General features: G+C 44.3%; 1 protein-coding gene across 6 annotated transcripts in view; it reads left to right on the forward strand.

Annotated features, from left to right (window-relative positions):
• scarb1 (scavenger receptor class B, member 1) overlaps positions 1–22,707 on the forward strand; it is a 114,259-nt gene that overhangs the window by 72,597 nt on the left and 18,955 nt on the right. For all 6 annotated transcript variants that reach the window (XM_060843891.1, XM_060843892.1, XM_060843888.1 and 3 more), the window contains 3 exons: positions 7,353–7,426; positions 7,685–7,736; positions 8,632–8,787. In XM_060843891.1, coding sequence (XP_060699874.1) covers positions 7,353–7,426; positions 7,685–7,736; positions 8,632–8,787 — 282 coding nt within the window. The remainder of the gene's footprint in view (positions 1–7,352; positions 7,427–7,684; positions 7,737–8,631; positions 8,788–22,707) is intronic.

Below are 22,707 nucleotides of genomic sequence, written 5' to 3' on the forward strand. Positions count from 1 at the left end.
TAACTGGTCCCTTTCAGAATGGCAGGCGGTGACCAGTGGGGTACCATAAGGTTCGGTGCTGGGACCACAGCTATTTACAATATACATCAATGATATAGATGAAGGTATTAAAAGTAATAGCATATTTGCTGAGGAGACAAAGCTGGGTGGCAGGGTGAAATGTGAGGAGGATGTTAGGAGATTACAGGGTGACTCTGACAGGCTAGGTGAGTGGACAGATGCATGGCAGATGCAGTTTAATGTGGATAAATGTGTGGTTATCCACTTTGGCAAGAACAGGAAGGCAGATTACTATCTAAATGGAGTCAAGTTAAGCAAAGGGGAATTACAATAAGATTGAGGTGTTCTTGTACATCAAGGCAAAAGTGAGACTGCAGATGTTGGAAACCAGAGTTTAAATCAGAGTGGTGCTGGAAAAGCACAGCAGGTCAGGCAGCATCCGAGGAGCAGGGAAATCGATGTTTTGGGCAAAAGCCCTTCATTCTATGTTCCTGCTCTATTCCTGATGAAGGGCTTTTGCCTGAAATGTCGATTTTCCTGTTCTTGTATATCATTCAATGAAAGCAAGCATGCAGGTACAGCAGGCAGTGAAGAAAGCTAATGACAGGCTTGCCTTCATAACGAGAGGAATTGAATCTTGGAGCAAAGAGGTCCTTCTGCTGCTGTTCAGGGCCCTGGTGAGACCACACTTGGAGTATTGTGTGCAGTTTTAGTCTCCAAATTTGAGTAAGGACATTCTGCCTATTGAGGGAGTACAGCGTAGGTTCACGGGGTCAATTCTCAGAATGGCAGGACTATTATATGTTGACAGCTTGGAGTTACTGAGCTTGTATACACTTTGGCTTAGAAGACTGAGAGGGGATCTGATTGAAACGCATAAGATTATTAAAGGATTGGACACTCTCTGGAGGCAGGAAACATGCTTTCACTGATAGCTGAGTCCAGAACCAGAGGACATGGTTTAAAAATAAGGGATAGGCCACTTAGAACAGGGTTGAGGAGAAACTTCTTCACCCAAAGTGGTGGAATATGGAATAGTATGCCCCAGAAGGCAGTGAAGCCAAGTCTCTGGATACTTTCAAGAAAGTGATGGCTAGAGCTCTTAAAGATAGTGGAATCAACGGTTATGGGGGTAAGGCAGGAACAGGATACTGATTGTGGATGATCAGCTATGATCATAATGAATGATGGTGCTGGCTCGAAGGGCCAAATGGCCTACTGCTGCACCTATTGTCTACCTCCCTGTAACTCCTCTCAATAACCCCCTCTGTGTCTTGAATGATCCGAAGTTCCTCCAGCTTCAGTTTCCCAACACTGTTTTCAAGGAGCTGGAGTTGGGTACACTTCCCACGGACACAGTTAGCAGGGTCACTAGTGGTGACCCTTACCTGCCACATTCTGCAGGAGAAATAGTTAACTTCCATTTCCACTATTCTGAATTCTCAAAGAGACTGTAGAAAAATTTTTAAAAATTAGTTACCTTGCCAATGCGGTGCACAGAACCTTTTTTTTTTGGTTAGAGGAAGAGGATGGTGGGAGACACTACCCAGTTTTGGATAAAGTAACTGCCCAAATGTAAAGCCTAACTTACCCAGCAGTCCAGTGTCTGCTCCTGCTTGGTGTGTGCTCTGCCTATTCGTGTGGTAAGTTGTTAATTTGGTAATTCACCTTCCCAGCAGCCCCTAGTCGACGCTCCAACTCCTCCTCCAGCTGAAACCAAACACTTCTCTGGGGTGGGGGAATCCAGAACTAGAGGGTGAGGGGGGAAAAGGTTTTAAAAGAGATTGAAGGGGCAACTTTTTCATGCAGAGGGTAGTGCGTGTATGGGATGAGCTGCCAGAGGGAAGTGATGGAGGCTGGTACAATTTACAACATCTGGATGGATATATGAATAGGAAGGGTTTGGAGGGATATGGGCCAGTTGCTGGCAGGTGGGACTAGTTTAACCATGGACAGGTTGGACTGAAAGATCCCTTTCCGTGCTGTCCAATTCCGACTTTATCTCAAACTACAATCTGATTTCAAAACTGAAAAGATCTACAATTGACGTGGTTCTTTTTTAGTTCCGTACCTGCATGGGAGATGCTGCAAACAAAGGAGACCATTATGTTACGTTCAGTTATTCAATCGTGTGAGCAGAAGAGATCCATGTGAGCTGCTGGAAAAAAGGGACTTCCTGCTGAAGCTGCTCAACATGATCCCTTTCTAGAAGGAGATGATGGGCACAGTCAGCAATAACCTTTAACATCTGCAGTGGAGGGTGAACAGTGTTGTGTTCTGGCACTGAACTTATGGCATATTTTTCTCTTCGCTGCTGTGTGTCACCTTCAGACCAGAATGGACAGAAAGCTGTTCACTGCTCACCTGAGATCCATGTCAAAGGTGCTCCGAGCCCTCGACACGGAGTGGTTCTGTGCTGACGATGCCACACTAACATTCCACACTGAGGAACAGCTGCAGCAGCAAATGGACAGACACTCTCTCTTTCTCACGCTGAGAAAGGGTTTGGTTTGACCATCAGCTTCAGGAAGGCAAAGGTCATGCTCCAGGATGTTGCCACTATGTCAGCTGTCAGCATTGACAATGTGACCCTGGAGGGTGTCGATAGTTTTACATCACTCCACAATCACCAGCAATCTGTCACTTGATGCTGAAAGCTCACTCCCATCACAAACACTGCAGCTGGAGTGTGTGAGAGTACAACAAAGACTGCAGACAACATGACACACCATATTCAGGTGTACAGGTTTCTTAAACGCTAAAACACAGACAACTTGGAAAGGTGAATCAATAGCTGTGCCTTTTTGGAGTCTGACTGGAGCAAAAAATGCAGCTGATTGCCAATGAAAAGTTTGGATTCCTGGGTCATACCTGTTAGCGTTTTTTTAAATGCACGGTGTTAAATTTATTAATCCATACGATTTCAACCTTCATTCGGGGTATACTTTGTTAGAATTTTAGGTGATTTTTGAGTAATCATGAATGATTTTTTTGTTGTTGGTCTGCCCCTAAGCCCACTTTTCTTAGAGACCCCAATATTTATATTAAGTGACTTTTCTATTAAGTGAGTTTTTTAATCTGGAATACAACCATGACATTATAGGAGAATTACCTGTATTTGTATTTTTATTCTTTCTTTTATCAACTTTGGTTTGGAGCTGTGAACTGAAAATGACATTTTGGACTGTGGGCAATAGCTTGTACTATTGGAAGGAAGCAATTGTTTGTTTGTGAGGTAAGGCCTGGAAGTTAATTGCAGTTTGGGTTTTGATCAAAAGGTTCTGCAGATGCTTCATCCCCGAGGGAGAGCAGTGTGTTTAAACGGATAGCAAGTAAGTAACCAAGAACAGTACGGTAAATATTGGCCACTTGGGTCAGTGCCTGGGAATTGGCTCCAGTAAGCTGGGGAGAGACTTTATTCTCAAGGAGGTGGTAGAAGCTGGAACCTTGAGATGGTCAACCTGTCAAAGCGCAGAAATTTTGAACTGGGTTCTGGACTGTTTTCTGTGGGAAGTTTGGCTATCGATGCAACAGCATGAAGATTTGAAAGCTGTCTGCCCAACCTCTGTTGGAAGTTCAGAGAATAGAAACATAAATTTGTAAGTATTGCTGGTTTTCCTCTGAAAGAATAGAAAAGGAGACTTTAAGTGTATCTTCAGAAAATCAACCTAGAGACCATGATTTATGCCTATGGTACAACAAGTCTTAAATAATGATGTGCTTCAGTAATCTGGCCAATTTTGTCAAGTTCTTTAAATTCCCGACTCAGGCGACTGACTGTGTGGAGTTTGCACGTTCTCCCCGTGTCTGCGTGGGTTTCCTCCGGGTGCTCCGGTTTCCTCCCACAGTCACAAAGACGTGCGGGTCAGGTGAATCGGCCAAGCTAAATTGCCCGTAGTATTAGGTAAGGGGTAAATGTAGGGGTATGGGTGTGTTGCGCTTCGGCGGGTCGGTGTGGACTTGTTGGGCCGAAGGGCCTGTTTCCACACTGTAAGTCTAATCTAATCTTCCTGACCCCACTATCCACCTGTGCAGCAACCTTCAGGGTACAATGGACCTGAACTCTCTGATCTCTCTGCTCATCAACTTTTCCCAAGGCTCTTCCATTTACAGTGTAGTTCACTCTGGAATTAGACTTCCCAAAATGCATCATCCCTCACTTGCCTGGATTGAACTCTATCTGCCACTTCTCCACCCAACTCTCCAGTCTATCTACATTCTCCTGTATTCTTTGACAGTGCCCTATGCATTCTGCTACTCCATCAATCTTTGTGTCATCTGCAAACTTACTGATCATACCAACAGTGCCCTCTTCCAGATCATTTATGTATATCACAAACAACACTGACCCCAGCTCTGATCCCCATGGAACACCACTGGTCACCTTTCTCCACTTCGACAAACTCCCTTCAACTACTACTCTCTGTCTCCTGTTGCTCAACCAGTTCTTTATCCACCGAGCTAGAACACCCTGCACACCATGTGACTTCACTTTCTCCATTAGTTTACCATGGGGAACCTTATCAAATGCCTTACTAGCCCACACGATTCCTTGTTTAAGATTGGTCCTACTCTCCCAATATTCCTCCAAGGCATTCTGTTCGCAGCTGCCTGGACCTTATAAACGCTTCCCTTTTCCTCTTGGCTAGTTGTATGATTTCTCCTGTCATCCACAGTTCACAAATCTTGCCTTTCCTATCCCTTGTTTTCAAAAGTGCAGGATTAGGCATGTCCCATCTTCAACCTATCTTTGAAAGCCTCCTACATATCAAATGTGGACTTCCCTTCAAACAGCTGCCCCCAATCTACATTTCCCAGTTCCTGCTGAATTTTGATATAATTGGCTTTGGCCCAATTTAGTTCTCTTCCCTGAGGGCCATTCTTAAATTGGTCTGAGTATTCTAAAACTTACAGAATTGGGGTCTCTATTCCCAAATAAATAACCCACTGCAACTTCTACCACCTGGCCTGGCTCATTCCCCAACACCAGGTCCATTATGTCCCCTTTCCTAGTTGGACTACTAACATAGTGCTCTAGAAAACTTCCCTGGATGCTCTTTACAAATTCTGCCCCATCCAGACCTCGGATGCTAAATGTATCCCAGTCAATGGTTGGAAAATTAAAATCTCCCATCACCACCACCCTGTTGCCTCTACATCCTTCCATGATATGTTTGCTTATTTGTTCTTCTAGCTCATGCTCACTGTTGGATGATCTGTAGTACAGCCCCGACAATGTAACCTTTCCTATTTCTCAGCTCTACCCATAATGCCTCACTGCTCAATCCCTCTGTAGTGTCCTCCTTTAGCACAGCCTGACCGTGCTTTTTGGCCCACGATGTTGTGCCAAGGATTAATCCTAATGTAAAATAAAATACCTTAACCTATGCACCCCTCAATTCACAGCTGTCCGTGTGCATGTCCAGCAGTTGCTTATATGTCCCCAGTAACTCTGCTTCCACCACCACTGCTGGCAACACATTCCATGCATTCACAAATTTTTGCGTAAAGAACCTACCTGTAATGTCCCCTCTATACCTTCCTCCTCATAGTTTTAAGATATGACCCCTCGTGCCAGTCAGTCCTGACCTGGGGAATAGTCTCTGGCTATTGACTCCATCTGCACCTCTCCTTATTTTGTACACCTCGATCAGGTCTCCTCTCTTCCTCTTTCTCTCTGGAGAGAAAAACCCAAGCTTATTCAACCTTTCTTCATAAGGCAAGCTCTCCAGTCCAGGCAGCATCCTGGTAAACCCTCTTTGCACCCTCTCCAAAGCCTCTATCTTTCCTCTGGTAGGGCGACCAGAACTGGACACAATATTCCAAGTGTAGTCTCACCAGGGTCTTGTAGAGCTGCAGCAAAACCTCGCGGCTCTTAAACTCGAACCCCCTGTTAATGAAAGCCAGAATACCATATGCTTTCTTAACAACCCTATCCACTTGGGTGGCAATTTTGAGGGATCTATGTACTTGAACACCCAGATCCCTCTGATCCTCCACACTGCCAAGAATCCTGTCTTTAATCCTATAGTCAGCATTCAAGTTCGACCTTCCAAAATGCATCACTTTGCATTTATCCAGGTTGAACTCCATTTGCCATTTCTCAGCCCAGCCCTGCATCCTGCATCAACCTCCAAACTGCAAATTTACTAACCCACCCCTCCACCACCTCATTGAAGTCATTTGTAAAAACTACAAAGAGCAGAGGTGAAAAATGTGTTGCTGGAAAAACGCAGCTGGTCAGGCAGCATCCAAGGAGCAGGAGAATCGACGATTCAGGCATAAGCCCTTGCTCAGGAAAAGAGCAGAGGCCCAAAAACACAGCCCTGTGGGACCCCACGCAACACTGACCTCCAGGCAGAATACTTTCTGTCTACAACCACTCTGCCTTCTGTGAGCCAGCCAATTCTGAATCCAGACAGCGAAATCTCCCTGTATCCCATACTTCCTGACTTTATGAATGAGCCTACTAAAAACCCTCCCAAGTGCCTTGCTGGAGTCCATATACATCACATCCACTGCTCTACTGTCGTCAACCTGTCTCGTCACCTCCTCAAATAACTCAATAAACTTTGAGGCATGACCTGCCCCTCACAAAGCCATGCTGACTGCTTTTAATCATGCTATGCTTTTCCAAATAATCATAAATCCTATCTCTCAGAATTCTTTCCAAAGCCTTGCTAACCACAGGCGTAAGACTCGCTGGTCTGTAATTGCCAGGGTTTTCCCTATTACCCTTCTTGAAAAGAGGAACAACATTCCCCTCCTTCCAATCCTCCAGTACAACTCCCGTGGAGAGTGAGGAGGCAAAGATCCTCGCCAGCAGCTTAGCAACCTTCTTTCTCACTTCCTGGAGCAGCCTAGGATAAATCTGCTCTGGCCCTGGGGACTTATCAATCTTAATATTTACCAAAATTTCCAGCACATCAACTTCCTCAACCTCGATCTGTTCAGACCTGTTTCCCAGTTCCTCAAAGTTCTCATTCACAACAAGGTCCCTTTCCTTAGGTGAAAACCAAAGCAAAAAACTCATAGGACTTCCCCTATCTGCTCCGACTCCGCGCACAAGTTCTCTACCCTATCCCTGACAGGCCCTACTACTTCCTGACCATTCTCAGAGTACATGTCTATTCTGACTCTGACTGTGTATGTGGATTGGCTGAATGACCTATTCCTGTTGTGTATTTTATATGTAATTGCAGTTTAAAGATCATTCGAGCAGCAGATACCAGGATTCCAGTTTTCGATGTTTGGATGAGCCTTGTGTTCCTGCTAGTTAAAACTGTACACTTTTTGAGTAACAGCTGTAACACATTTATCAGTTTATAGTATGATCTATGTCTTTCTTTCAGTTAACTGGAATCCCTTTGAATGTCTCCATCAAATTGCAACTAAATCTGTTTGTGAAGGCAGTGCAAGGAATCTCGTGAGTACCTGTAAAAAACATGACCATCAACGCTTCCTCACTCTGGCAGACAACCCAGCAAACAGCAGATATTGTTCACCTTCTCAACTCGGACAGGGGTAAAATCCCCATGGTCTGGGTCACTATTCAGTTGCTAGGGCTGAGCTTTCAGATTCAAAGTCTTTTTCAAGCTCCTGCTCAGGATGGTGTTGTGTATTTTTAGAGAGCAGACAGTCGTGTGTATTCTTAATTACACTTTTTGTACCTTTTTATTTCAAGGGAAACTGGAAAAATCAAGCCTGTGCTGTTGCCATTGCTTTGGTTTGATGAGGTGAGGTCATAAAACTCATTTTACGATGGAATGTCTTATCTGATGTTTATAAAGATGGGAAAGGGGCTGGGATCTACACAAGCTCCCCCCATTGAATCTGGTTAAACTTCACTTCACTGGGTTGAATCTTGGTAGGCGAGGGCTTTGGAGTGTTTCGTGGGGTTTTGTTGCTGTGGGTCACTCGACAGTTTTTCAGTTTTTGAAGAAATAGAAACAAATAGATGGTTTTACTTGAAGCCATTTGCAAATATTATTCCCTGGAAAATCTCTAAAAATTCTGAAATGGTTTGTGTTTTGGTGTAAGAACAGACAGCTGGCTCCATATCCTGCATGTAGATACCAAGCCTCATCTCCTTCAGTGGGAGGCCATTTGGCCCATCGTGCCTGCAGCAGCTCTTGAAACGAGCATCATTGGCGTTTGGTCATCTGCTTTTCCCCGTATCTTTCCTCGACACTGATTTTATCCAAATAATCATATAATGCCCTCTTGAGTACCTCAATTGAACCTGCCTCTGCCTTTTTTCTAAGCGGTGCATTCCTTACCTCAACTCATTGTGTGAAAACTGTTTTTCTCACTTCACCCTTTGTTCCATTTAAACATCACTTTAAATCATTGCTTTTTTGTTTTTGGAGTGGGAACAGCTTGTCCTTATCTACTCTGACCAGTCCTCTTGTGATTTTTGAAATGCTGTATCAAATCTCCTCTCAGCTGCTTACACTCCAGGGAGAACAGTCCCAACGTCTTCAATCTATTCTCATCCTGGAACCACTTTTGTAAATCATACTACATTCTCTCCAGTGCATTCATATCGATCTTGGTGCCCAAATCTCAACACAATACTCTACTCTTTGAAGTAATGCAAATTTAATTTTTTTTAATCATTTTGTTTTTCAGACAGGATACATCGATGGTGCGCCTCTGCAAACTTTCTATAATTTCCTGGTGTTGGTGCCGACTATTTTGGAATATTTGCAGTACATCCTGATTGCTGTTGGTTGCCTTTTGGTGTTAGTTGCGATAGTTCTTGAAATTGCTTGCTGGAAAAAGCAGGTAAGATCTGAAAGTTATTGATGGAAGTATAAATGAGAGGCACGTAAACACCAACTGAAACACCTTGGTTATAGTGCTCTGGGTTAAAGATAAATTGAAAACATGCCAGGAATATGAAAATAATCAAAGTATGCTTTTGTCTCTCACTAAATGAATTAAAATAACTAAACACATTATATTTAATTTCAACCCATTTTAAATAATAACAGAAATGCTTGAAATTCTGGTCATGTATCTTGTCGAGAGAATCTAATTTAACCATTCAGCTCAATTACCTTTCAGCAGAAATAGGAATAATTCAAGATTTAACAGGTTGTAAACAAATAAAAATACAAAGAAGAGGCAGCAGGAAGGACCAGATTGAAGGGTCAGGCAAAGGAAGCAGGGTTAAAAGGGATGTTGGTGCAATGGGAGGCAGATGGTTATAGACAAGGTTGCTAAAGCAGAGTATTACATCATCATCTGATGCCCAAAATAATGGGAGCAGTGTTACCTCTGTGAACTTGTAGAATTCTGTGTTGAGCTGGAAAAATGCAAAGTCTGAGTCAAAGGTTGGTGTGTGTTTGTGGAGCTTTCGGTTATTCTGGAGGCACTCATCTCCCAAATCCTCACTCTTAGTGAGGGTACTGGGAGGAAAAATTGAAATGACAGCTTGGAAGCTGGAAACACACAGATGGAATGGCAATGCTGTACAAATTAGCCACCCAATTTGTGTATTGTTCCTGTTTCTGAGGAGATGGCAAGATGCCAGGCAATGGTGATGTAGATTCATCAATTGGTTGCAGCACAGGAGGAAGCCATTCAGCCTACTGTGTTCGTGTCAGCTCTGAGCAAAACAATTCAGGTTTGTATCCCCACCCAACCCCCACAAATATCAGCTTGCAAATTTTGCAAATAGTTTCTCCACTCTTAAGGAACATCCAGATCCTAATCTTTTTAATGTGAAACAGCTTTTCCTTCTGCTTTTGTTGTTCTGTTTTCTTGCTCTCGATCTTTCCACCAATGGGAACAATTTTTCCCTCTTTACTGCTCCCTCATGATTTAGTAAACCTCAATCTAATCTCATCTCAGCCTTCTGCCCTCCAAGGAGAACTGTCCCAATTTCTCTAATCACTGCAGTTCCTCATTCCTGCAGCCATTCTCTGAATATTTTCTGCACTCGCTTCCTGAAGTGTCTGTCCTGGAAAAGGATGTGATCTTCCAGCTGAGGCCCACACTAATGTTTTACAAAGATTCATCATAACTTTCTTGCCTTAGTCTCTCTTTTAGGCAGCCCCATTTTGCAACGGGACCTGGATTTGACTTGGCAATATCTAAAGCTGGTCTGTGACTTGATGGTCCAGGACAGCAGTCAACCTCTCTTGCTAGTTCCCCAGCTCACGGCTTACCTCCTGCAAGTCAAAGTTGTTCTTCCTGCCTTTTGCCACTCATCTCCCAAATCCTCACTCTTAGTGAGGGTACTGGGTGGGGAAATATGAGAGGCAAAAATAGGGATCTGCAGTGACCAGAAGGGTGAGGGAGCAGCAGAGACCATAAACTGTAGTGTCCACAGTGACTGAGTTGCTCTGGGAGTGGAATGTGTGGTGAGCAGGAGTGAAGTGGAAATGTAGCATCATTCCTTTTAACATGTTTGTTTGGGTGGGCAGCACTTACTGTGGAATCAAGAATATGGGGCCACAGCTTCCGAATGAAGACTGAGATGAAGATGCAGTATTTCAGTAAAGGTTGCGAATCTTTGAACTACCCTGTCCCAGAGGGTTGGGGATGTTGGGTCATTGCATACATTCATGGGTAAGATGGACAAAATTGTTTTTGAAAGTCTTGTTTATTCACTCTGTGGGAGTCATTGGTTGGAACAACCTTTCTTGTCCTTTCCTAATTGCTGGTGCCTCGACTGAGCATCAGTAGAGAAGGGAGTGGATATTTGTGGATGTGGTGTCAATCCAGCATCAGCTGCTTTGTCCTGGATGGTGTCAAGCTGCTGGAGTGTTGTTGGAGCTGCCCCTTTCCAGCCAAGTGGGGAGTATCCCACCACACTCGTGACTTGTGTCTTGTAAATGTTAGATAGGCTTTGGAGAGCCAGGGGATGAGTTACCCAAGTATTACTAACCTCTGACCTTTTTTTATTTTATTTTATTAATTCATGGGATGTGGGTGTCACTGTCTGGACCAGCATTTATCACCCATCCCTGATGCAGTTAAGAGTTGACCACATTGTTATAGAGTCATAGAGGTGTACAGCACAGAAACAGCCCGTTCAGTCCAACCCGTCCATGCTGACCAGATATCCCAACCCAATCTAGTCCCACCTGCCAGCCCCTGGCCCATATCCCTCCAAACCCTCCCTATTCATATACCCATCTAGATCCCTTTTAAATGCTGCAATTGTACCAGCCTCCACCACACCCTTTGGCAGCTCATACAACATAGAACATTCCAGTGCAGTACAGGCCCTTCGGCCCTCGATGTTGTGCTAACCAGTCGTACCAATCTGAAGCCCATCTAACCTACACTATTCCATGTACGTCCATATGTTTGTCCAATGACGACTTAAATGCACTTAGTTGGCGAATCTACTACCATTGTAGGCAAAGCATTCCATACTCTAACTACTGAGGTGGAAAATGGAGTTTAATGCGGACAAGTGTGAGGTGATTCACTTTGGTCGGTGTAACTGGAATGCAAAGTACTGGGCTAATGGTATGATTCTTGGTGTGTATATGAGCAGAGAGATCTCTGTGTCCATGTACACAGATCCTTGAAAGTTGCCACCCAGGTTGACAGGGTTGTTAAGAAGTGATATTTTGGGGTGATAGATATAGGACAGATGTCAGAGGTAGTTTCTTTACTCAGAGTAATAAGGGTATGGAATGCCTTACCTGCAAAGGTAGTAGATTTGCCAACTTTAAGTACATTTAACATTGGACAAGCTTATGGACGTACGTGGAATAGTGTAGGTTAGATGGGCTTCAGATTGGTATGACATGTCCTATATCTATCACCCCTCAATTTAAAGCTATGTCCTCTCGTGCTCGCTGTCACTATTCTTGGAAAAAGGCTCTCCCTGTCCACCCTATCTAACCCTCTGATTATCTTATATGTCTCTATTAAGTCACCTCTCAACCTCCTTCTCTCCAATGAAAACAGCCTCAAGTCCCTCAGCCTTTCCTCGTAAGACCTTCCCTCCATACCAGGCAACATCCAAGTAAATCTCCTCTGCACCCTTTCCAAAGCTTCCACATCCTCCTTATAATGCAGTGACCAGAACTGTACACAATACTCCAAGTGCGGCCGCACCAGAGTTTTGTACAGCTGTAGCATAACCTCATGGTTCCGGAACTCAATCCCTCTATTAATAAAAGGTAAAACACTGTATGCCTTCTTAACAACCCTGTCAACCTGGGTGGCAACTTTCAAGGATCTGTGTACTTGGACACCAAGATCTCTCTGCTCATCTACACTACCAAGAATCTTACTATTAGCCCAGTACTTTGTATTCCAGTTACTTTGACCAAAGTGAATCACCTCACACTTGTCCGCATTAAACTCCATTTGCCACCTCTCAGCCCAGCTCTGCAGCTTATCTATGTGTCTTCGTAACCTACAACATCCTTCGTCACTATCCATGACTCCACCGACCTTATTGTCGTCTGCGAATTTACTAACACACCTTTCTACACCCTCATCCAGGTCATTTATAAAAATGACGAACAGCATATAAAAACGACCAACATCGACCCTTGTGGTATACCACTAGTAACTGGAATCCAGGATGAACGTTTCCCATCAACCATCAACCTCTGTCATCTTTCAGCAAGCCAATTACTGATACAAAATGTTATATCTCCCACAATCCATTCCTCCGCATTTTGTACATTAGCCTACTGTGGGGAACCTTATCGAAAGCTTTGAAATCCATATACACCACATTAACCGGTTTACTCTCATCTACCTGTTTGGTCACCTTCTCAAAGAACTCCATAAGGTTTGTGAGGCACGACTTACCCTTCACAAAACCATGCTGATGATCCCTAATCAAATTATTCTTTTCTAGATGATTATGAAACCTATCTCTCATAACCTCTTCCAACACTTTACCAACAACTGAAGTAAGGCTCACTGGTCTATAATTACCAGGGTTGTCTCTACTCCCCTTCTTGAACAGGGGAACCACATTTGTTATCCTCCAGTCTTCTGGCACTATTCCTGTAGACAATGACGATTTAAAGATCAATGCCAAAGGCTCGGCAATCTCCTCCGTGGCTTCCCAGAGGATCCTCGGATAAATCCCATCCGGCCCAGGGGACTTATCTATTTTCACACTCTGCAGGATTTCTAATACCTCCTCCTTGTGAACCTCAATCCCACATAGTCTAGTAGCCTGTATCTCAGTATTCTCCTCGACAACATTGTCATTTTCTAGAGTGAATACTGTTGAAAAATATTCATTTAGTGCTTCCCCTATCTCCTCTGACTCCACACACAACTTCCCACTACTATCCTTGATTGGCCCTAATCTTACTCTCGTCATTCTTTTATTCCTTAAATACCTATAGAAAGCCTTAGGGTTTACCCTGATCCTAGCCACCAACTTCCCATGTCTCCTCCTGGCTCTTCTGAGCTTTCTCTTTAGGCCTTTCCTGGCTACCTTGTAACCCTCAAGCGCCTTAACTGAGCCTTCACATCTCATCCTAACATAAGCCGCCGCTTTCCTCTTGACCAGAGATTCCACTTCCTTCGTAAACCACGGCTCCTGTGCTCTACAGCTTCCTCCCTGTCTGACAGGTACATGCTTATCGAGGACACACAGGAGCTTTTCCTTGAATAGGCTCCACATTTCTAATGTGCCCATCCCCTGCAGTTTCCTTCCCCATCCTATGCTTCCTAAATCTTGCCTAATCGCATCGTAATTGCCTTTCTCCCAGCTGTAACTCTTGCCCAGTGGTATACACCTATCCCTTTCTATCACTAAAGTAAACATAACAGAATTGTGATCGCTATCAGCAAAGTGCTCACCTACTTCCAAATCTAACACCTGGCTGGGCTCATTATCCAGTACCAAGTCTAATGTGGCTTTGCCCCTTGTTGGCCTGTCTACATACTGTGTCAGGAAGGCCTCCTGCGCACACTGGACAAAAATTGACCCATCGATTGTACTCGTACTATAGTGTTCCGAGTCAATATTTGGAAAGTTGAAGTCCCCCATGACAACTACCCTGTCTCTCTCACTCCTATCGAAAATCATTTTGCTATCCTTTCCTCTGCATCTCTGGAACTATTCAGAGGCCTATAGAAAACTCTCAACAGGGTGACCTCTCCTTTCCTGTTTCTAACCTCAGCCCATACTACCTCAGTTGACGAGTCTCCAAACATCCTTTCTGCAACTACAATACTGTCTTTGACCAACAATGCCACACCTCCCCCTCTTTTACCATCTTCTCTGTTCTTAGTGAAACATCTAAATCCTGGAACCTGCAACAACCATTCCTGTTCCTGCTCTATCCATGTCTCCAAAATGGCCACAACATCGAAGTCCCAGGTACCAACCCATGCTGCAAGTTCACCCACCTTATTCCGGATGTTCCTGGCGTTGAAGTAGACGCACTTCAAACCAACTTCTTGCTTGCTGGTGCCATTTTGCGTCCCTGAAACTTGAGTTCGCACCTCCCTACTCTCAACCTTTTCTATACACGAACTACAATTTTGGTTCCCATCTCCCTGCTGGATTAGTTTAAACCCACCCCAATAGCCTTAGTGAATTTCCCCCCCCAGGATACTGGTACCCCTCTGGTTCAGATGAAGACCATCCTGCTTGTAGATGTCCCACCTACCCCAGAAAGAGCCCCAATTATCCAAGAATCCAAAACCCTCCCTCCTGCACCATCCTGTAGCCACGTGTTCAACTCCTCTCGCTCCCTATTCCTCGCCTCACTGACACGTAGCACAGGCAACAAACCAGAGACGACAACTCTGTTTTGTCATAGCTCTCAGCTTCCATCCTAGCTCCATGAATTTCTGCCTTGAATCCCCATCTCTCTTCCTACCTATGTCGTTGGTGCCTAGGTGGACCACGACTTGGGGCTGCTCCCCCTCCCTCTTAAGGATCCCAAAAGCACGATCAGAGCCATCACGAACCCAGGCACCTGGGAGGCAACACACCAACCGTGAGTCTCTCTCGTCCCCACAGAACCTCCTATCTGTCCCCCTAAGTATGGAGTCCTCAATGACTACTCCTCTGCTCCTCTTTCCCCCCCCCCCCCCCCCCCCCCACCCCTTCCCTTCTGAGCAGCAGGGACAGACTCTGTGCCAGAGTCCAGTGCCCCACTGCCTTCCCCTGGTAAGTCGATTTCCCCCCTCCCCCCAACAGTATCCAAAATGGTATACTTATTGTTGAGGGGAATGGCCACAGAGGATCCCTTCACTGCCTGTCGGTTCCCTTTCCGTCCCCTGACTGTAACCCATCTGCCTTTTTCTTGTACCTGAGGAGGGACTACCTCCCTGTAACTCCCCTCAATGACCCCCTCTGCCTCCCAAATGATGTGAAGTTCATCCAGCTCCAGCTCCCTAACGTGGTTTTCGAGGGGCTGGAGTTGGGTGCACTTCCCGCAGATGTAGTCAGCAGGGACACTAGTGGTGACCCTTACCTCCCACATGCTGCAGGAGGAACATTCAACTGCCCTCACCTCCATTCCCACTATTCTAAATTCCCAAAGAGACTGTTGAAAAATAAGGAATAAAAAATAAACTCGCTACCTTACTAATCTGACACACCGGTCCTTTTTTGTTTGGTTAGAGGAGGAGGAGGGTGGGAGACACTACCCGAGTAATGTTTCAGGTAATACAATTACACAAATATGACTTCCCAGAAGTCCTTTGCTCCTCCCTCTCACCTCTCAGCAAATGGAGACCTGACTCCCAAGGTAAGTTCCTTTTAATGCGGGAAAACTCTCCCTTCCCGGCAGTCCTTGCTTCACTTCTCCTTCTCTCCTTGTCGCTCTGGCAAAATCATTCCATAGACGTACCATCCTCTGTGTGAAAGGTTGCCCCTTGGGTCTCTTTTATATCTTTCCCCTCTCACCCTAAACGTGTACTCTCCAGTTCTGGACTCCCCCACCCCAGGGAAAAGACTTTGTGTATTTATCCTATCCATGCCCCTCATGATTTTATCAACCTCTATATGGTCACCCCTCAGCCTCCAGTATTCCAGGGAAAACAGCCCCAGCCTATTCAACCTCTCCCTATTGTTCAAATCCTCCAACCCTGGCAACATCCTTGAAAGTGTTCAGAAAAGATTTACAAGTTTCACAACTTCCTTCCAATAGGAAGGAGACCCGAATAAAACACCGTATTCCAACAGTGGCCTTGCTTCAAATTTCATACGAACAGGTACCTTTCAGAGTAATTTTGCAGACAGTCTGTGTTTGGTACTCTTTGCTGCTCTGGCTAACTGTTCAAAATGCCTGATTTTTATACTCTAAAACATCAGAGCATCTCATTGGTCTCATGTCGTCAAAACAGTAAAATTCAAATTTGATTGGACTTGGGTGTCTGGGGCATGATTTAAACTGATTAGCCAAATTTGAATTTGTGTCCCATGGCATCAGCTCAGCTAGTTGTTTCACAGCCAAATGTTACATGTTTAAATGTTTCAGCACGCTCTGTACTTGTTAAGTCCTTGCCAACTTTCACTCTCCCAAAGATACAATACACAGCTATACCTTCATAACACAACTCAGACAGTTAATTTCACCTAATCCTATTTGCTCTAATCCAAATTTGCAAACATCTTGTGTGAAACCTTATCACAAGAATACACAACATCCACTGGTTCTCCCTTATCAATGCTGTAAGGAACATGCTCAAAAAGATCCAACAAGCTGTCAAACAAGCGTTTCCTTCCATAAATCCACGTTAACCCTGGCCAATTTTACCACTCCTTGTCAAAACAGTCTGTAATCCCTTCCTTTAAAATAGATTCTGATACTTTACAGATTATTGATATTAAATTTTAAAAAATGTAGCTCTCCATTCTCCCTCTCCTTTCGTAAATAGTGAAGTTACATATGCTGTTTTCAGTCGACAGAACCTTTTTCAGGATCAGTAGAATTTTTGAAAGTCAACAGCCAAAACATCAATGGGCTCTCTAGATGTGAACCATTTCCAACAAGAGTCTAACTACCTCCCCTTGACAACAAGTGTCTAACCTGAGCAGGTCAGGTGAACGCCTTTACATGCTGCAGTGAATAACGCACGTTCCAGCATGGCAATGAGTAATTTGGTGATTGGGAAAATAAGCATTCGGTTGTGTTTAAGAGCACTTTAGGATCAGCTCAGATCAGAGTCATACTGCACAGGAACAGACCCTTAGGTCCAACCAATCCACGCCAAACATAGCCCCACTTGCCTGCTCCTGGCCCATATCCCTCCAAACCTTTCTTATTCATGTACCTATCCAAATGTCTTTTAAACATTGTAATTATAAACACTAACCACTTCCTCTGAAAGATCATTACATACACGAATCACCTTGTGTTTAAAAAAAATTACCCCTCATCTTGTTTAACCTCTCTCTCTCTCTCCTCTCACCTGAAAATGTGCCTCCTAGTCTTGAAATCTCCCATCCTAGGGAAAAGACAACTACCATTAACTCTGGCTATACCACTCATTATTTTGCAAATTTCTATCAGGTCACCTGTCAACCTCTTGTGCTCCAGTGCATAGCTGACTGGGTTTGAGAAACCCATTCTCCCGCTTTCTCCCAGTAACACTTGATCCCTTTACTAATCCCTTTACTATCCATCTGTCTTACATACACTCAATGATTTGGCCTTCACAGCCCTCTGCAGAAATGAGTTCCAGGGTCACTACCTTCTGGCTGGAAAAAAAGTTTGTCCTCTCAGTTCCCAGTGATTGCCCCTTCACTCTGAGGCTGTGCTCTCACGTCCTAGTCTTTCTTACTAGTGGAAACATGTTCTCTGCAAGTACTCTATCCATGCCTCTCAGTAGTCGTGAAATTCTAAACTCCATTGCGTACAGACCCAGAATACTCAACCACTTTCCATATGGTCTTCATCCCTGGGATCATTCTTGTAAACTTCCTCTAGACCCCCTTCCAACTCAGCACATCCTTCCCCTGATGTGGGGCCCAAAACAGCTCACAATCTTCCAAATAAAGTCTAACCACAGGCTGATAGAGACTCAGCAGCACATCTCTGCTCTTGTTTTTGAACCCCCTTGAAATGAATGTTAACATTGCATTTGCCTTCCTAACTGTCAAATGAACCTGCATGACAGCTTTAAGAGAATCTTGAACTAGGACTTGCAAGTCTCTTTGTGCTTCAGATTTCCAAAGTCTTGCTCCATTTAGAAAATAGTCTATGTCTCTATTCTTTCTACTAAACTGTATAACCTCTCTCTTTCCCACATTGTATTTCATCTGCCACTTCTGTGCCCACTCTGTGAGCTATCCAAGTCTTTCCGCAGCCTATCTGCTTCCCCAACACTACTTGCTCCTCCTTTTTGAGTCACCTGCAAACTTGGCAACAATGCCCTCAGTTCCTTAGTCCAGATCATTAATGGATGCCTTGAATAGTTATATACCCAATACTGACCCCTGCAGAACTCCGAGTTACAAGCAGCCATCCTGAAAAAGACTCCTTTATCCCAACTGTCTGCCTTCTGCCAGTCAGCCAATCATCTAACTATGCCAATTCCTCACCCCTAATGCCATGAGTTCTTATACTTAGCAGCCTCCTTTGCAGCACCTTGTCAAAAGCCTTCTGGAAATCCAAATACATCTCACCACTGGCTCTCCTCCAACTTGCCCATTACCTCTTCAAAAGAATTCTAACAGGTTCGCAGTGAAAATTAACTATATTCTAAGAACTGAAAATGTGTTGCTGGAAAAGCGCAGCAGATCAGGTAGCATCCAAGGAGCAGGAGAATCGACGTTTCAGGCATAAGCCTGAAGAAGGGATCATGCCCGAAACGTCAATTCTCCTGTTCCTTGGATGCTGCCTGACCTGCTGTGCTTTTCCAGCAACACATTTTCAGCTCTGATCTCCAGCATCCGCAGTCCTCACTTTCTCCTCGTATATTCTAAGAACACCAACTATCGTGCGTGATTGATCAAAACTCCATTCTATTTCCCAAAGTATTGCCACTAGCCACAATTTCAACTTTCAAACGTTAATTGGCAGTCTATGAACACAAATCTGTACTAACCTGGTTTCCTTTTGTATTTGGTGATAATGAAGTAGGAAATTGTGTACAAAATAGCAAAGAAAAGGAAACAAATTGTGTACTCCCGGACCTGAATGACCTATATAGTCCAGACCGGGTAAGGCATGGTAGTTTCCTTCCCTAAAGGACATTAGTGAACCAGATTTTTTTTCCCCGACAATCAGTGGATTCATGGTCATCATTTGACTCTTAAGTTCATATTTTTATTGAATTCAAATTCCACCATCTGTCATGGCAGGATTCAAGCCCTGGTCCTGGAACATTACCGGAGTGTCTCAATTAATAATCCAGCAATAATACCTCTCCAGTTCTTCTCACTAATAAAAGGTGCATCCAGTTGAGTTTCTAGTCAGCAGTAATCCCCACGATGTTGAAGGATTCAGTGACGTTCATGCTATTCAATGTCAAGGGGTGATGTTTAGATTGTCTCTTATTGGAAATAGTCCTTGCCTGACATTTGTGTGGCATGAAAGTTATTTGCAACATTTCAGCCCAAGCCTGCATATTGTCCAGATCTTGTTGCATTTGAACCTGGACTGTTTCAGTATCGGAGATTTGTAAATGGTGTTGAGCATTGTGTGAACATCCCCATCTCTGATCTTCTGATGGAGGGAAGATCATTGAAGTAGCTGAAGATGATTAGGCCTAGGACACTACCCTGAGGAACTCGCACAGAGATGTCCTGGAGCTGAGATGACTAACCACCAACAACTACAACCACATTCCTTTGTGCCAGGTATGACTCCAACCAGCAGAGAGTTTGCCCCTGATTCCCATTGGTTCCAGTTTTGTTCCGGTTGCTTGATGCCACACCCATCGAATGCAGCCTTGATGTCAAGGGCTTTCACACTCCCCTCCCCTCTGGAATTCAGCTCTCTTGTCCATGTTTGAACTGAAGCTGTAATGAGATCAGGAGCAGAGTGGGTCTGGGGGAACCCAAACTGGGTGTCACTGAGCAGGTTATTGTTGAACAGATGCTGCTTGATATCACTGTGGGTGACATCTTCCATCACTTCACTGATGCTTGAGAGAAAGCTGATGGGGTGTTATTTGGGTCGGGTTAGAATAGTCCTGTTTTTAATGTACTGGACCTATCTGGACAGTTTTCCATATTGATGAGTAGCTGCCAGTGTTGTAACTGTACTGGAGCAGTTTGGCTGGGGGAGCAGCAAGTTCTGGAGCACAAGTCTTCAGTACTATTGCTGGAATGTTGTCAGGGCCCCCATAGCCTTTGCAGTATCTAATAGTTTCTTGATATCATATGGAGTGAATCAAATTGACTGAAGACTGGTTTCTGTAACGCTGGAGACCACTGGAGGAGGCTGAGATGGATCATCCACTTGGCATTTCTGGCTGAAGTTTGCTTCAAATGCTGGACTCCATCATTGTTGAGGATGAGGATATTTGTGGAGCCTCTTCCTCCAGTGATTTGTTTAATTGTCCATCACCATTCATGACTGGCTGAGGCAGGACTGCAGAGCTTCGATCTGATCCATTGGTTGTGGGTTCGCTTAATGATCAAGAACAATCAAAGGCATCTTTGGGAGAAATATAAAGGAGGCAGAAATTCAGCCATGGTCTTGTTGTATGGTAGGAGAGGCTTGATGGGCTGAATGGCCTAATACTCCTCCCTCTGCAATGTGGTTCTGGGATGGAGCGTGAGTGTGGTAAATGTGCCCAATACACATGAGTATGAGCAAAAAAGGAGGAAATGTCAAAAGTACCAATGTGGAAGCCTACTTCACACTTCCTGCCTCCAACACTCCTTTCAGGTGAAACATTTACGTGTTTCTCTCTGTGTTCACAGTACTCTGTGTTCACAGTCCATGCAGTCTAGATACAATGCAGACCTAAACACTGATTAGGTGACAAGTTTACAGATGACTTTGTTCACTCCACAAGCATGACCTCAAACTCCCTGTCGCTTGTATTTTTATTCTTCACCTAATCTGTAAATTGGGCCCTTTGTAGCGATTCCGAATCAACGCTGAGTTCATCTATTTCAGATCAAAACCATTCCTAATCCTTTGGGCATCAAGAGGTTGAGGGGCCTCGGCCTACCACGTTTTCTGGAATTTCAAAGAATGAGTGGTAGTTTCACTCAACACAGTGGTTACAGGCAGGGTGTCTGCCCCTCGCTGCAGCAGGTTTGGTATAGAGGGAGTCTCTGAGTGAGAGGGAGCCTCTGAGTAGAGTGATGGAGATAAACAGCGTGGAAACACCCTTTGGTCCATGCCTGAAGAAGGGCTCATGCCCGAAACGTCGATTCTCCTGCTCCTTGGATGCTGCCTGACCTGCTGTGCTTTTCCAGCAACATATTTTCAGCTCTGATCTCCAGCATCTGCAGTCCTCACTTTCTCCTTTGCTCCATGCAACCAGATATTCTAAATTTAATCCAGTCCCATTCGCCACGTCTCTCTAAATCCTTCCTGTTCATATATCCATCCAGATGCCTTTTAAATGTTATAATTGTACTAGCTCATTCCATGCATGTACTATCTCCTGAGTGAGAAAGTTGCCCCTTAGGCCCTTTCTACATCTTTCCCCTTTCATTCTAAAACCTTTTGACCTCTAGTTCTGGACTCTCCCACCCCAGGGTAAAGACTTTGTCTATTTATCCTATCCATGCTCCCATGATTTTATAAACCTCTATAAGGTCATGCTTCAGCCTTCGACATTCCAGGGAAAACAGCCCCAGCCTGTTCAGCCGCTCCCTGTAGCACAAACCCTCCAACCCTGGCAACATCCTTGTAAATCTTTTCTGGACCCTTTCAAGTTTCCCCAACATCTTTCCAATAGGAAGGAAACCAGAATTGCATACAATATTCCAGCAGTGGCCTAACCAATGTCCTGTACAGCCGCAACATGACCTCCCAACTCCTGTACTCAATACTCTGACCAATAAAGGAAAGCGTACCAAACGCCTTCTTCACTATCCCATCTACCTGCGACTCCACTTTCAAGGAGCTATGAACCTGCACTCCAAGGTCTCTTTGTTTAGCAACACTCCCTAGGACCCTACCATTAAGTGGATAAGTCCTGTGAAGATTTGCTTTTGCAAAATGCAGCAATTTGCATTTATCTGAATTAAATTCTATTTGCCACTTCTCAGCCCATTGGCCCATCTGGTCCAGATACTGTTGTAATCTGAGTTAACCTTCTTCGCTGTACACTGCACCTCCAATTTTGGTGTCATCTGCAAACTTACTAACTGTACCTCTTATGTTTAATATAAATGATGAAAAGTAATGGAACCAGCATCGATCCTTGTGGCACACCACTGGTCACAAGCCTGCAGTCTGAAGATCAATAGCTTTAGGGATATGAGGATAGTGTGGGCATCTAGTGAGAGAGGATGGTGGAGGGGGCTGAAGGGGCTGAATGTCCTCCCATCTGCTCCTTTGTTCCTATTCAGCTATACCATTTACACCATCTCTATATCCTCCTTTTATCTCTTTCTTTGTTATGATGCTGCCCCTCTTCCAGTTACATCAGCACCCCCTTTGTCTTTAATTTTTCCTCCATCTTCTAACAATTTCCCCTTTAATCTTTCATCCTCTACTTTTCCTTATTTCTGTGAATGGGCAAAAACTAAAATGTCCTTCAAATCTGAAAGGTGTCTGATCTGTATATCTCTATAGATGCTGTCAGACCAGCTGAAAATTCATACTTTTTGTT

Source organism: Hemiscyllium ocellatum, chromosome 24, assembly GCF_020745735.1.
Source record: "Hemiscyllium ocellatum isolate sHemOce1 chromosome 24, sHemOce1.pat.X.cur, whole genome shotgun sequence".
NCBI lineage: Eukaryota > Metazoa > Chordata > Chondrichthyes > Orectolobiformes > Hemiscylliidae > Hemiscyllium > Hemiscyllium ocellatum.